Source organism: Pongo pygmaeus, chromosome 12, assembly GCF_028885625.2.
Source record: "Pongo pygmaeus isolate AG05252 chromosome 12, NHGRI_mPonPyg2-v2.0_pri, whole genome shotgun sequence".
NCBI lineage: Eukaryota > Metazoa > Chordata > Mammalia > Primates > Hominidae > Pongo > Pongo pygmaeus.
The window spans coordinates 29,727,176-29,740,987 of NC_072385.2; the positions used below are offsets into that span (position 1 = coordinate 29,727,176).

General features: G+C 41.3%; 1 protein-coding gene across 16 annotated transcripts in view; it reads right to left on the reverse strand.

The window, feature by feature from the left end:
- The window catches only part of REV1 (REV1 DNA directed polymerase), an 89,499-nt gene that overhangs the window by 6,185 nt on the left and 69,502 nt on the right, over window positions 1-13,812 (reverse strand). For all 16 annotated transcript variants that reach the window (XM_054476670.2, XM_054476672.2, XM_054476668.2 and 13 more), the window contains 4 exons: window positions 11,846-11,965; window positions 5,731-5,951; window positions 3,718-3,890; window positions 1,020-1,122 (listed from right to left, as the gene is read on the reverse strand). In XM_054476670.2, the coding sequence (XP_054332645.1) occupies window positions 1,020-1,122; window positions 3,718-3,890; window positions 5,731-5,951; window positions 11,846-11,965 (617 nt within the window). The remainder of the gene's footprint in view (window positions 1-1,019; window positions 1,123-3,717; window positions 3,891-5,730; window positions 5,952-11,845; window positions 11,966-13,812) is intronic.

Here is a 13,812-nt window from a genome sequence, read left to right on the forward strand (position 1 = left end):
GCCCACATCAAGCCAGAACAACCCTTTACTTACACATGCACACATAAAACTAAACCTACAAAGGTTCTTTTTTTTTTTTTTTTGAGACAGCCTCACTGTGTCACTCAGGCTGGGGTGCGGTGGCACGATCTTGGCTCATGCAAGCTCTGCCTCTTGGGTTCAAGTGATTCTCCTGCCTCAGCCTCCCGAGTAGCTGGGACTATGAGGCATGCACCACCACACCCGGCTGATTTTTGTATTTTTAGTAGAGATGGGGGCAAGACGCAGTGGCTCATGCCTATAATCCCAGCACTTTGAGAGGCTGAGGCGGGTGGATCACCTGAGGTCAGGAGTTTGAGACCAGCCTGGCCAACATGGTGAAACCTCGTCTCTACCAAAAATACAAAAATTAGCTAGGCGTGGTAGCGGGTGCCTGTACCCCCAGCTACTTGGGAAGCTGAAGGAGAATTGCTTGAACCCAGGAGGCGGAAGTTGCAGTGAGCCGATATAACGCCATTGCACTCCAGCCTGGGCAACAGGGCAAAAACTGTCTCAAAAAAAAAAAAAAAAAAAAAACATACAAAAATCTATGGTTTTGATGTTTTGATGCCTCTTGCCTGTTTCAAAGGCATCTTGATGTGCCTGTGGTTTCACTACCTTCTAGGTCATCATACGGCAGACAGCAGAGTATGTTTCTGATTAAAAAGGAACTTAAAAGTACAAAATTTATGTATTCATATTCCTCACAGTCATATCTACTTCTAGGAAACAACAGCAGGGAGGACATGTGTATTATCCCCTGGTTAATTGGGGGTACCTTGGAAAAGTACGGTAAGAATCTAAGAAAATTATTCTAAAATGAAGGAGATCAAAATGGAGGAAGTCAAGAATTTTTGTTTCTCTTTTCCTTGTATTACAAAGCAGCTAAAGACCTACATATAAAGTCCCTATACACCAGCAATAACCCTTTTGAGAGCAAGCCTCAAAAATGAGAGAAACATTACATCAAGTCAGAATTTACAATGTTACTATACACTTACCCCTCTCATATCTGATATATTTAGTTTCATTGTATGAAACATGTTTAGCATCGCCTTTCCAATTATTTTTGCATTATCTGTTGCCTGGTCAAGAGTTACAGTCCTGTAAGTGATAGAATTAAAAAACAAAAGCTTCATTCCATATGTATTCACTAGTACTAAAGTAGTATGGAATGGTTTAAAAGAGTTATAGAAAAGTTGTAAACAGTTACAAAGAAGATTATAAAAGTGAATGCCATAGTCTCCCTTCAAGGAAGCCAGAAATACCAAATTAGTTACATTGGCAACGAAGGGGGAAAGAAAAATTATGGAACACTGGAACTTTAAGTTAAAAACGGTAACGGACACCTGGGTCGACTAAAAATAAGTTGAGAAATTTAGAAAAAGGTACATTTTAGCTAACACATGCACAAATAAATACATATTTTCCAGCTAAAGCACAAATGAATGGTAAACACAATGTTCTTGATTCCAAGAGAAGTTTTAGGTTCCAAGATTATGTATGCTGAGGTACAGCAAATATTCAGAAGAGAAAGATGAATTCTCTGTATGTTGTTTCTTGACTCTCCTTTCATTGTGTTTACAGTACAGCCAATAAACAATTCTTAGATCTTTAAGAACTCTTGAAGGAGGACCAAATGATCCATCAGCATTATTAGGTCTCAAAGATGTGCTGACCTCACCCACCATTTCCTTCAGAGCCTTTTGAGCTTCTCTGGCATGAGCAGGCTGTCCCATTGCAAACAGAATTACTAACTCAGTAACAGATTAACAAATTACTACCAGTTCTCTTTCCAAAGGTAAGTTATTTCGTGTTTTGGATGATCCTTTCCATGTATAATGAACAAATAAAGTTCCAGGCCTTTAAACAAGAAATATTCCCAGAAAAAATTATTATAAATTGAATTGGATTTTCCCACAGAAATGTTTAAGAAGATAATCACATTACTTCATCTGCTTATAGAAATGACCACTAAAAGCTGGGCACAGTGGCTCACACCTGTAATCCCAAAACGCTGGGAGGCCAAGGCAAAAGTATTGTTCAAGGCCTGCCTGGGCAACAGAGCAAGATCCTGTCTCTACATAAATAAGTTTTTAAAGTAAATAAATAAATGACCACTATTTACTATTTGAGATACATGTGTATCATAACACTTAGGTAGGTAAATATAATTCAAGATAACCAACTGATAAAAAATGTATTTTATGAATTATGTAGTCTAATTTATAATTCCTGCTTTCATGGTAACTTGGGAGTTTCTCTGTTTAAGAGCAGTCATCTCACGACTTAGCAATATCATCATATACATGAATGCACCATGTATGGTTGGCATGAGCTAATCTTTAATGAAACTATACTTCATATTATAAGTAGCTTTCAGTGTCAAAAATCTCAAAACTCTGGTTTCACAGATGAAACACACTGTAATATAAAATGACATGTAAAACCACGCATCTTCATATTGGTCACAAATCTTACATGAAGTTTAATATTAAGTAGTTGGCCCTGACATAAAAAACGAGTGTTTCAGGCCGGGCACATTGGCTCATGCCTGTAATCCCAACACTACGGGAGGCTGAGGTGGGCGGATCATTTGAAGTCAGGAGTTCAAGATCAGCCTTGCCAACATAGTGAAACCCTGTCTCTACTGAAAATTCAAAAGTTCGCTGGGCATGGTGGTATGCCCCATAATCCCAGCTACCCAAGAGGCTGAGACAGGAGGATTGCTTGAACCCAGGAGGTAGAAGTTGCAATGAGCCGAGATCGTGCCACTGCCCTCAGGCCTGGGTGACAGAGCCAGACTCTGTCTCAAAACAAACAAAAACACAGAGCCAGACTCTGTCTCAAAACAAACAAAAACAAACAACCAACCAAAACAGGGTTTTTAAATGCTTTTACCAGTTTTCAGACATTACAGTGATTCATTCATCTTCTTACCAATTAAATTTATACGCCTATGTAAATGAAGTTGCTCTCCTTCACCATCATTTTTCTAGCTACTATAGTCTGCCTTTGTGTATCATTTTTTTGGGACAGAATGTCGCTCTGTTGCCCAGGCTGGAGTGCATTGGCACGATCTCGGCTCACTGCAACCTCTGCCTCCTGGGTTCAAGCAATCCTCCTGCCCCAGCCTCCTGAGTAGCTGGGACTACAGGTGAATGCCACCATGTCCGGCTAATTTTTGTACTTTTAGTGGAAATGGAGTTTCACCATGTTGGCCAGGCTGGTCTCAAACTCCTGGCCTCAAGTGATCCAGCTGCCTCAGCCTCCCAAAGTGCTGGGATTACGGGTATGAGCCACCACACCTGGCCTGTATCATTGTTTTTAAGAACTACACTGAAATTTTCCTCAGGAAAAAAGTTTCACCAAGTCCCGAAACTATAGCAGTCCCTTTGGTCTGCAGCCTTGCCCTCTCTTTCTGTCCGTGCAGTAAAGTTAACAGCCCAAAGATGCCAAGCAAAGGCTGCCAAGGTCAGGAATGCTGTCAAACCAACCTCCTCTGTGTGGGCCTGGCTGAAACCAAGCGCATTAACCGAAGCTGAATGCCTTGGGCTGATGCCTGCTTCTACAGAATACCAGATAACATGGGTTTACAGGCCTTTATTCAAGCTCCTCCTTGGTTTGCTTCATTTTCTATTACTTACAACAACCTGTACCGAAATATAATTACCAATATAATTTCTGAGGTGAGCTTACCTGGCAATGTTATCACAAATTCCATGGCCTCCAAATTTTGCAGTTTCTACAGGAGCCCCGGGCTTTCGTACCATGATTTTGAGAGTCAGACGTTTACCCTTCATGCCAGTGGCTTCTAGTCTTCTTTGAATTTCTTCTGAAAGACTCAGAAGAAAAGCTTCTGCCTCTTTTGGCTATGGAAAGACAAACATGGAGAAACTTCCATTCCACTTTCCTATATACCTAATAATTGTGCTCAAGTATTTTAACTTTGAATATTAAACATGTTGGTTACTCACTATCATGCTCAGCATCTATTAAAAAGAAATGTGGCCAGGCGCGGTGGCTCACACCTGTAATCCCAGCACTTTGAAAGGCCGAGGTTGGTGGATTCATCTGAGGTCAGGAGTTCGAGACCAGCCTGGCCAACGTGGTGAAACCTCATCTCTACTAAAAATGCAAAAATTAGCCTGGCGTGGTGGCGGGCGCCTGTAATCCCAGCTACTCAGGAGGCTGAGGTAGGAGAATCGCTTGAACCCAGGAGACGGAGGTTGCAGTGAGCTGAGATCATGCCACTGCATTCCAGCCTGGGTGACAGAGGGAGACTCCATCTCAAAAAAGTAAAACTACAACAACAAAAACTGTTTGGTATACCCTCAACTATTAAATAAAAATACCCACCTTCCCAACAAAGTGAAAGTAATGAGTACTTTTAAAAGACATTTTTCCTTTCTTTCTTTTCTTTTTTTTTTTTTTTTTTTGAGACAAAGTCTCGCTCTTGTCCCGCAGGCTGGAGTGCAATAGCATGATCTCAGCTCACTGCAACCTCCGCCTCCCAGGTTCAAGCAATTCTCCTGCCTCAGCCTCCCGAGTAGCTGGGATTGCAGGCGCCTGCCACCATGTCTGGCTAATTTTTTTGTATTTTTAGTAGAGACGGGGTTTCACCATGTTGGCCAGGCTGGTCTCCAACTCCTGACCTCAGGTGATCGGCCCGCCTCAGCCTCCCAAAGTGCTGGGATTACAGGTGTGAGCCACCACGTCGGGCCCCTTTCTTTCTTTTCTATGCCATCACTGACTTGTTGAAAATTCTTTTGTAATTATGTTAATAAGTTCTGCTAATCAAATGTGTGTTCCAACACTGTGAGTATAGCCCAAACAAACATCATCTGTCTCCATGCCTAAGAAAACAAACTCCTGAGGTCCACAGTGTAGGCACAGAGGGTAATTAACTCATCACATTTCAAATCCTTATGATATGGTGTTGTTTGTACATACAAATTCAAGACATATCCAGCCGGGCGCAGTGGCTCACATCTGTAATCCCAGCACTTTGGGAGGCTGAGGCGGGCGGATCACAAGGTCAGGAGTTTGAGACCAGCCTGGCCAACATGGTGAAACCACGTCTCTACTAAAAATACAAAAAATTAGCCGGGCGTGGTGGTGGGTGCCTGTAATCCCAGCTACTTGGGAGGCTGAGGCAGGAGAATCTCTTGAATCTGGGAAACGGAGGTTGCAATGAGCTGAGACTGCGCCGCTGCACTCCACCCTGGGCAACAAAGCGAGACTCCATCTCAAAAAAAAAAAGACATATCCAAATCCATAATCTGAAGGAAAATGGAAACTACTCAGCCATCTGTGCTGCAGCTTTCCAAAAGCTTGCATAAGGAGGGGTTTGCTGAAACTTAATTTTAACTACAGCTTAAAAAGTATTTCAACATTAAAAATATTTTTTCATCTTTTTTATTTTTTCACTGTTAATTAGAATAATTATAATCTCAAGTTCTCTAATAACTGGCCTCCAAAGCATAATCTTTTCGTATATTTCCCCAAGAGCTAAGTTTCCTCAGTCTCAGTCTTATCTGGGGCTACACCTTTACCACACAGTGCCTTAAAAGGCCTTCTTGAGGCTCTGGGGATACAACAGTTTTAAGACTTAATTTCAAGCATCGAGGGTCTTATGGTTTAGTTGGAGAGATAGGACTATGTAAAAATGTAAAGAGCAACAGATGGTAAAATCTGTTCAATGATCAGTACCTGGGTAAACCTTATTCCATAGTTGATCTCAGCTGAAACAGATTTTCTTTCCTTTTCAGTTCGAACTGGTCTATCATCCAAGCCACGGCAGAACCTATAAAGCATCTGACCTGTTTTGGGACCAAATTCTTTTTGGAGTTTTGCCATGGTCATATACTGCAAGTCTCCACAAGTTTTAATTCCTAAAGATGCCAACTTAGATTCCATTGAATGTCCAACTCCTAGGAAAGGGAATATATATAGTTCTTTAAGTATGCAGAATAAGCTACTAATAACAAGTTTATTAACACAAAATACCCACCATTTATGCACAAAACAACTAGTTTAAAATAATCTTTAAAGTCTTTAGGCAACATAACTGAAGCATCCACAGGCTGAAGAATTTTTTAGTGCAAAATCATGCTAGTAGGTGTATTTCTAGACTCTACTTCTCAATTCAGACTCCACATATAGATGAACCAGAAGCTTTTAAAATATGTATAACTCAAGTTATCAAAAATGTCACTTTATTAGTGAATAATACCAAGATATGTATCGTAGTCACAAAATCAACTAAGAAATCAACTGTCATTTAAACAAGTCTATAGTGTGACTTACAGACATACTAGCCAACTCACGAAATGTAAGGGATCTATTATGATTTCAGTCATCACCAAATCTCACAATGGTATCAGCCACATTTCTTCAGTGAAAAACAGAACAAGAATTCACAAAATGGGCCCAAGTCCAGAAATGTTACATGCTATCACACGTACCACTGACGTGAGGATGAAGGACCCTAACCAAACCAACTGGTGGTGGGGGGTAGAAGACAGACTTTTTTTTAATCAAAAGGATGATCTCTCTGAAGAGATATTAACTCTCCTACAGCTGGGCCAGCAGGCAGCAGTCCCTATGTCCTATTCTGCGAGATATAAGGTTTGAGCCCCACCTAAAGGATACTGATTAATTCTGTTGCTCTAAGTTGGAGTCTTGGTTTTCTTCAATTTGCCCTAAATGCTTTAAAAAGGTCCACAATTTGGGAAAGAGGTTTGGAGTAACCGAGGGAAACTATAATGCTTATTAAAATGGTTCCACACCATCAAGTAAAAATTTTCCATCAATGAGGAAAAGACAGCATTGTGTTTCTGGTCTTCTGTAGGAACTTATCAAAAGAGAACTCAGGCTGGGTGTGGTGGCTCACACCTGTAATCCCAATACTTTGGGAGGCCAAGGCAGGAGGATTGCTGGAGGCCAACAGTCTGAGTTTGAGGACAACATGGGCAACTGAGGGAGACCATCTCTATAAAATAGAAAAAAGAATTAGCTGGGTGTGGTGGTGTGCTCCTGTAGTCCCAGCTACTTGGGAGGCTGAGTTGGAAAGATCCCTTGAGCCCAAGAGTTCGAGGCTGTAGTGAGCTATGAACCTGCCATTCCATTCCACCCTAGGTGACAGAACAAGACCCTGTCTTTAAAAAAGAGAGCTCAGAGTGAAGTCTGCTAACTGCTGTTCATAGCTCCTATCCTCTTGAGTGGTCTTCAGTAGGAGGAAAAACCATCTAGTACAAGTTCTGCCAGGAAAACCTCTGGAACCAGTATACAACACAAGGTTAGGAATTCATCAATGTGGGTCAGAAAAGTTTAAACCCAGACACTTTATTCCTTAATGGAAGTGAGATGAAGGCGTTAAGGGTGCTGGTTCACAATTGTGCCATTTTAAAGTCCAAGCCAGAACAAAGGGCAAGTAAATACCAAAGACCCCAAGTTAACAACTTAAAAAAAAAAAAATCCTCCAGAGAAGTACCATTCACCAAAAGGTAAAATTTTAAGTGAAACCTAAGTGCTTTTCAGAATGGGGAGGAGAAACACAAAGGAATAGACAAATTACATACTTGGTTTGTCAAAGGTAGACACTTTGCACAGCTATTTGCTTTTAGGAAAGGCTGTTTTCTTCAATTTGCTCTTTTTGTATTTCTTTTTTGTCATAAGACTTCTTAACATCAGGGAAGACTTTCTGTCTCTTTTTTGTCCCTCCCATTGTTGCCTCACTTCCCACTCCCTTAATCTGACCATGACCTTTCCCTTACAGTTCTGGGGAACTAATCTGTTCTCAGGGACTTGCAACATTAGCAAGAGACAATCATCATCCTGGGTTGTGTTAGTGTGTGCATGTGTTGGGGTGGATGGGCATGGGGAGAAACCCATAGTTTCAAATTTTAGAGTATCTTCAGTATACTAGAACAAAATTATTATGCACTACAGGTGCAAAGGAAAGGCTACATTAAACATCACCAAGTTAACATAATCAATCTAATCTAAGTGGACATCCCTCTATGAAAGAAGCACAGCTCTTCACCATGCAGGCTCATCTGATGGAATGAAATGGCCTTAACCGGAGGTGGGGGAGGGAGGCAGGGGGTGTGGTGTACCTCCAACTCCTATTGAGTGGGGGTGGGAAAATTAAACTTGGAGCCAGGACCAAAACCTTGAAGAGGGCTGCTAGTTTTAACTAAATACGTCAATTAAGTAGGTGTTTATAAGGGAAAGATGGCAACTCTATGGACAAAGTAAGGGGGGCTCCGGGCCCAAAGACTGCAGCCACCTATTAAGGAAAAGGTGAAGGAAAATATGCTCCTTTAGAACCAAATCTCAACAAAGAGAGAGTCAAGGAGGCTCCCGGTCAAGCAACTGGGACAAAGACTTGGCATCTGTCCTTGAAGGGGAACTATTACCCTAGGTTAAAAGTGGCCAATAACATCCCCTCCTTGGCATCCAGAACTTGGCTATCCAATACAGACACAGAGGAGTAAACTTCAAAGAATAAAGTTTTCACCATCTACAGGAGTGCTGTTCAACTGAACTTTCTGCAGTGATGGAAATGTTCTCGTCTGCTATCCAATACAGGAGAACCTTGCTCCATGTGACCACTGAGCACCTGCAATGTGGCCAGGGCAAGCGAGGAACTGAATTGGTAGTTTTATTTAACTTTAACTCAAATTGTACTAGCTTCACTTGGCTACGTAGCTACTGTATTATTGCAGACTTTATGAACGCCTGCGTGATCATGGTGGTTCTCTGAAAATGGGATAGAGATGGAATCCATATGCTGGATGCACAAACCTAGCAAAGGCTGAATGAGGTGCAGAGGGCCCTTCACTGAAGAGTGCATGCACGGGTAAAAAGCCCTGCAAAGATCCAAAGAAAAAGTAGAAATGGTTCTTCAAACTGTAACAGTCGTTGGGGTCAATCCTTTCTTTCATTAGGTAACCAGATCATATTAAGAAACGTATTTATTAGTGTAATATACAATTATTATTCTGTGGAGTCTCCTAAAGCAAAAACTTATTATTGTGTTTTTCCTTCTTATGTAGCTATTCTAATTGTTTATTACTGTGCGCAGCACATATGTGGTCACTAAACATTTATGGGTACAAGGGACTAAAGAGGTTGGAGATGGGGCAAGTTACCACTGAATTTCTCCTGGTTATTGATTAGAGAACCAAGTTCCTCCAAAGCATGTTCCACAAGATATAAATAGGTACTGTATATTTATCACCAAATATCTTTGAGAAATTACTAGTCTTTAACAAAGATAAATAGGTTTCTTTTCTAAAATAATTCCCAGGACTTTCACTGTACAAAGCCCTCCACCACAGAAGGTTCCCTCTCCTATATGAAACCCCTTTTAAAAGGAACAGCTTATAATCTGTGGAACACACTTCAGGACAGGAGTAACAGTGGAGAAGGTAGATATTTTATAGACCTGAAATGTTCTATAACAGTCAGGTTAAGGATTTGGGGATTTTATGAAAACCACATGAACCACTGTGAGCGATACAGAACCTGGCTCTGAAGAAGAGAAGGCCAGCTCTGCTGCCCTATTTTTCAAATCTCTCTTAGGAAATTCAAGGCTGTGCCTCAGCTTGCCCAGGACACGTAACTTCACACTTGCCCTTGAAGAAATAAAGTCTTTCACTGGGCACGGTGGCTCACGCCTGTAATCCCAGCACTTTGGGAGCCCAAGGCGGGCGGATCTCGAGGTCAGGAGATTGAGACTGAGGTGAAACTCCGTCTCTACTAAAAATACAAAAAATGAGCCGGGTGTGTGATGGGTGCCTGTAGTCGCAGCTACTCGGGACTACAGTAGCTGGGCAGGAGAATGGCGTGAACCCGGAAGGTGGAGCTTGCAGTGAGCCGAGATCGCACACTGCACTCTAGCCTGGGCGACAGAGCGAGACTCCATCTCAAAAAAAATAAATAAAGTCTTTCCAGCCAGGAAGCAAATGAAGGTGAATGGTAGGATTACTAGGTCAAGTAGCTAAAATGTCCCTATTTCTATTAAAACAAACAAAAACACAAAGAAAACTACAAAAAGGGTTCAATTTAAAGATGGTGTTTTGGACTAAACTGTGTCTTCCCCAAATTTATATGCTGAATTCCTGACCCCAGTACTTCACCATGTGACTGTATTTGTTTTTGTTTTGTTTTTTTCAACACAGTCTCACTCTGTCACCCATGGTGGAGTGCAATGGTGCGATCCTGGCTCACTGCAACCTCTGCCTCTCGGGCTCAAGCAATTCTTGTGCCTTCAGCCTCCCGAGCAGCTGGGACTACAGGCATGTGCCACCTACCCCCGCCTAATTTTTTTTGTAGTTTTAGTAGAGACAGGGTTTCACCATGTTGGCCAGGCTGGTCTTGAACTCCTGGCCTCAAATGATCCATCCGCCTCGTCCTCCCACAGTGCTGGGATTACAGGTGTGAGTCACCATGCCCGGCTACAGTGTGACCATATTTGGACACAGAATCTGTAAAGGGTAATTAAGATAAAACAAGGTCATGACCAGTATCCTCACAAGAAGAGACCAGGATGGAGACATGCATATGGGGAAGGCCATGTGAAGACACACGGAGAGGAGGGTCACCTACAAGCCAAGCAGAGGCTTCAGAGAGAGCCAACCCTGCTGACACCTTGATCTTGAACTTCCAGCCTCCAGAACTGTGAGACAACGCATTTCTGTTTTTTAGGCACCCCAGTCTGTGGTACTTTGTTACGGCACCCCTAGAAAACTAATAGAGATGGCTAGTGTAATAAACTTAAAACTCAAATTTTACGTGCAGCTTTAAATATACCAGTTCCTTCTTATATAAAACTGCAGTAAAATTTCTTATTAAAAATGTTTAAACTGTGTTGTCTACTACAGTAATTTGCTAGTTTGATTTTATATTCTCAAATTAAATGTGAAACTAACCATCAAAAATGTCATATTACACATTTCTGACACTAATACATCGTTTTAAGTTATATACTAAGGGGGTCAGGAAGCTTTAAAACTAACCTACCATAAAATGCCATTTCTGTCGTCTAATATTTATGGCCTGTTAACAGAAACTTCTAAGTTAGTTCGGACATACTTTTATTAGGCTTAAAAATAGGCATCTAAAAATGCCACTAAATCTACTTTTAACAAATGAATTTTAAAACTTTCACTATAAATGAAGATGAAGACTTTACAAAGCTGACACAGGCACTTTATAATAAACAGGTAACTACACAAAAATATGAAATAACTGAACATCCTGCCCCTTAGGTGAGAAAGGTTAAGATGGAAGGTTTTTTTCCATGAGTGGAGTTAACTGAAAATACAATCCTTCTTTAGGTTTCCTTTTTCCTAATACAGCTCACACACATTCTATTTATACTTTTAAAACTACTTGTTTAATAAACTCAGAAAACTGTCACTAGTCCTGCAGCATGACATAGGAGAATCGAAGCTCAAAACTTTTATCTTTGGCCCAGGAGTAAACTATTTCAATAATCATTTATTTAAAGGACTGAAAGTCAATTTCATCATCCTCCCTTTTAACATTGTTTCTTAGAATCTTGCTACTAGAGAAATACCTAAAGTAAAACTGATTAGAAGCAAAATAAAAATGTAACATTAAGGTCCTGACAAATCATTTGAGGGGATATTTAATGCAGAATTCCAAATTTTGTTTTTCATGGCACTCAGTAAGACTTAAAAATTTTTATAATATTCATGTCTGGGCAAAAAGAGGTCTCACAGTTCTATATTATAGATATGAAAAGTACTTATAATGCCTGTAATAAAAGTATTGTTAAAATATTTGTATTTACCTGGTAGATTAGTAACTAGCTGACCTCTGATAAAATCATCTACTTCTTCTGGTTTTAGGTGGTACTGCCCATCTGGTTTTGCTTTTCTAGTTGCCATTCTAGCCAGGAGAATATTAGAACCTATTAAAAAAAAAAAGTCATCCAAGAAATAGTCACAATTATTTTTTAAATTTCCCAACAAAGATCTCTTTATACAGGTTATCAAGTTTCTAAAAACAATGAAAATAAATTTTGATTATTTCAAATAAGGTGTAGAATTTTGCGAAGTATTTAGATTATAACCAACAGAGTACCTGGACAGAGGTTTCTCTTTGCTCTAACACAAGTGCCATTTCAGCATCTAACCAGAAGCAGCAATAGAGAAAGCAGTCCTGATCTTTTTTTTTTTTTTTTTTTGAGACGGAGGCTCACTCTGTCGCCCAGGCTGGAGTGCAGTGGCGTGATCTCAGCTCACTGCAAGCTCCGCCTCCTGGGCTCCAGCCATTCTCCTGCCTCAACCTCCCGAGTAGCTGGGACTATAGGCGCCTGCCACCATGCCCAGCTAATTTTTTTGTATTTTTACAGACGGGGTTTCACCGTGTTAGCCAGGATGGTCTCGATCTCCTGACCTCATGATCCACCCGCCTCAGCCTCCCAAAGTGCTGGGATTACAGGCATGAGCCACCGCGCCCAACCAGCAGTCCTGATCTTCAGAGTGGGTGTTTGTAGGAATTGAAGGCCATGATCAAAGAGTAGTTCATGTTCCCAACCCACAGGAGACAGAAGAGGTAGGGAAATGACAATAAAAAGAGTGCTACTGGACTGGGGAAACCAGAAAGCCCAAAGAAGCAGCGGGAACTGAGGGTAGAAGAGTCCTCAAAACGCAGAGACAGGCAGTGAGGTTCGTGGTGTAGGTGTGGGCAGGGGCCACAGAAGCAGCGGAGGAAAAGGGCACTAAGCCCTGAGAAGGGGCAGGGATCTGCAGAGCTCAGCTGCTAGGTGGGCTTCTCTGTGAATACTAAAATCTCCAGACAAAGGGAAGATTTATATTGAGGACATATCTTGGTTTTATAGAAAACTTATCTAAAAACTATATACTTTCCTAAAGTAAATACAGAGATTCATGAAGAGGGAAAGTTCTGGGAAGTCACACCAAAATGATGAAAGTAGTGAGTTCAGAGGAGGGGAAAGGAACTGAGGAGTGGAAATATAAAGTGGGACTTTGGCATTACATATGCTTGAACTTAAAAGAATGGATTCATACGATCACTTATAAATGAAAATTAAGGACAATTAAAAACAAAAAAATAAAACTGTGCCTGACAATGGAATATAGAATTCCTAACTGAAATGTTACCAACATCTGTGGGCCAACATCAGGGGGTAAAAGGTAGGCTAGCCAGTAGCTGTAGGAATGCTGGGCATGTATTAATCCTACTTTTTATTTTCTGTATCTTATAGTGTTTTGAAATCTTAAAAATCCTGCTGGCTGGGGAGAGACTGCCCTCCCAGGGCTGGCTAATTCCTAAAGACAGTAAACCTCTTATTTGGAAGCACACTTGTCATATACAGCCTAACCACCTCCTGCCCTAAATTGTCCCAGGGCCAGTTACCAGGCAACTAGGGACCACCCCTATAGCCCAGAGCCCACGAGAATTACTCAAACTAGCCACTCCTAAAGTGTTTCCTCAGCCCTGCCTTGCCTTTCTGAAAAAAACCCTAATAAAGGTTCTGGAGCCTAGGCTTTCCGTCTGCCACTCCTTCAGCTTCTGTCTCCTAACCACCCTGGTGCTTCCCCAGTAGTCCTGTGTATCACGGTGTGCCCCCTCCTCTCGGGAAATGGAAGTAACAAATTCTTCTTTCAATGGCATTAGCCTCTCTGCATCACCACTCAGTCATCAGTAAATTTCATGGGTAGAAAGGAGACAGGGAACTTTGGAGGAAAAAGGGTTTTTGGATGAAGATGGAGGAATAATGGTTGAAAGTGA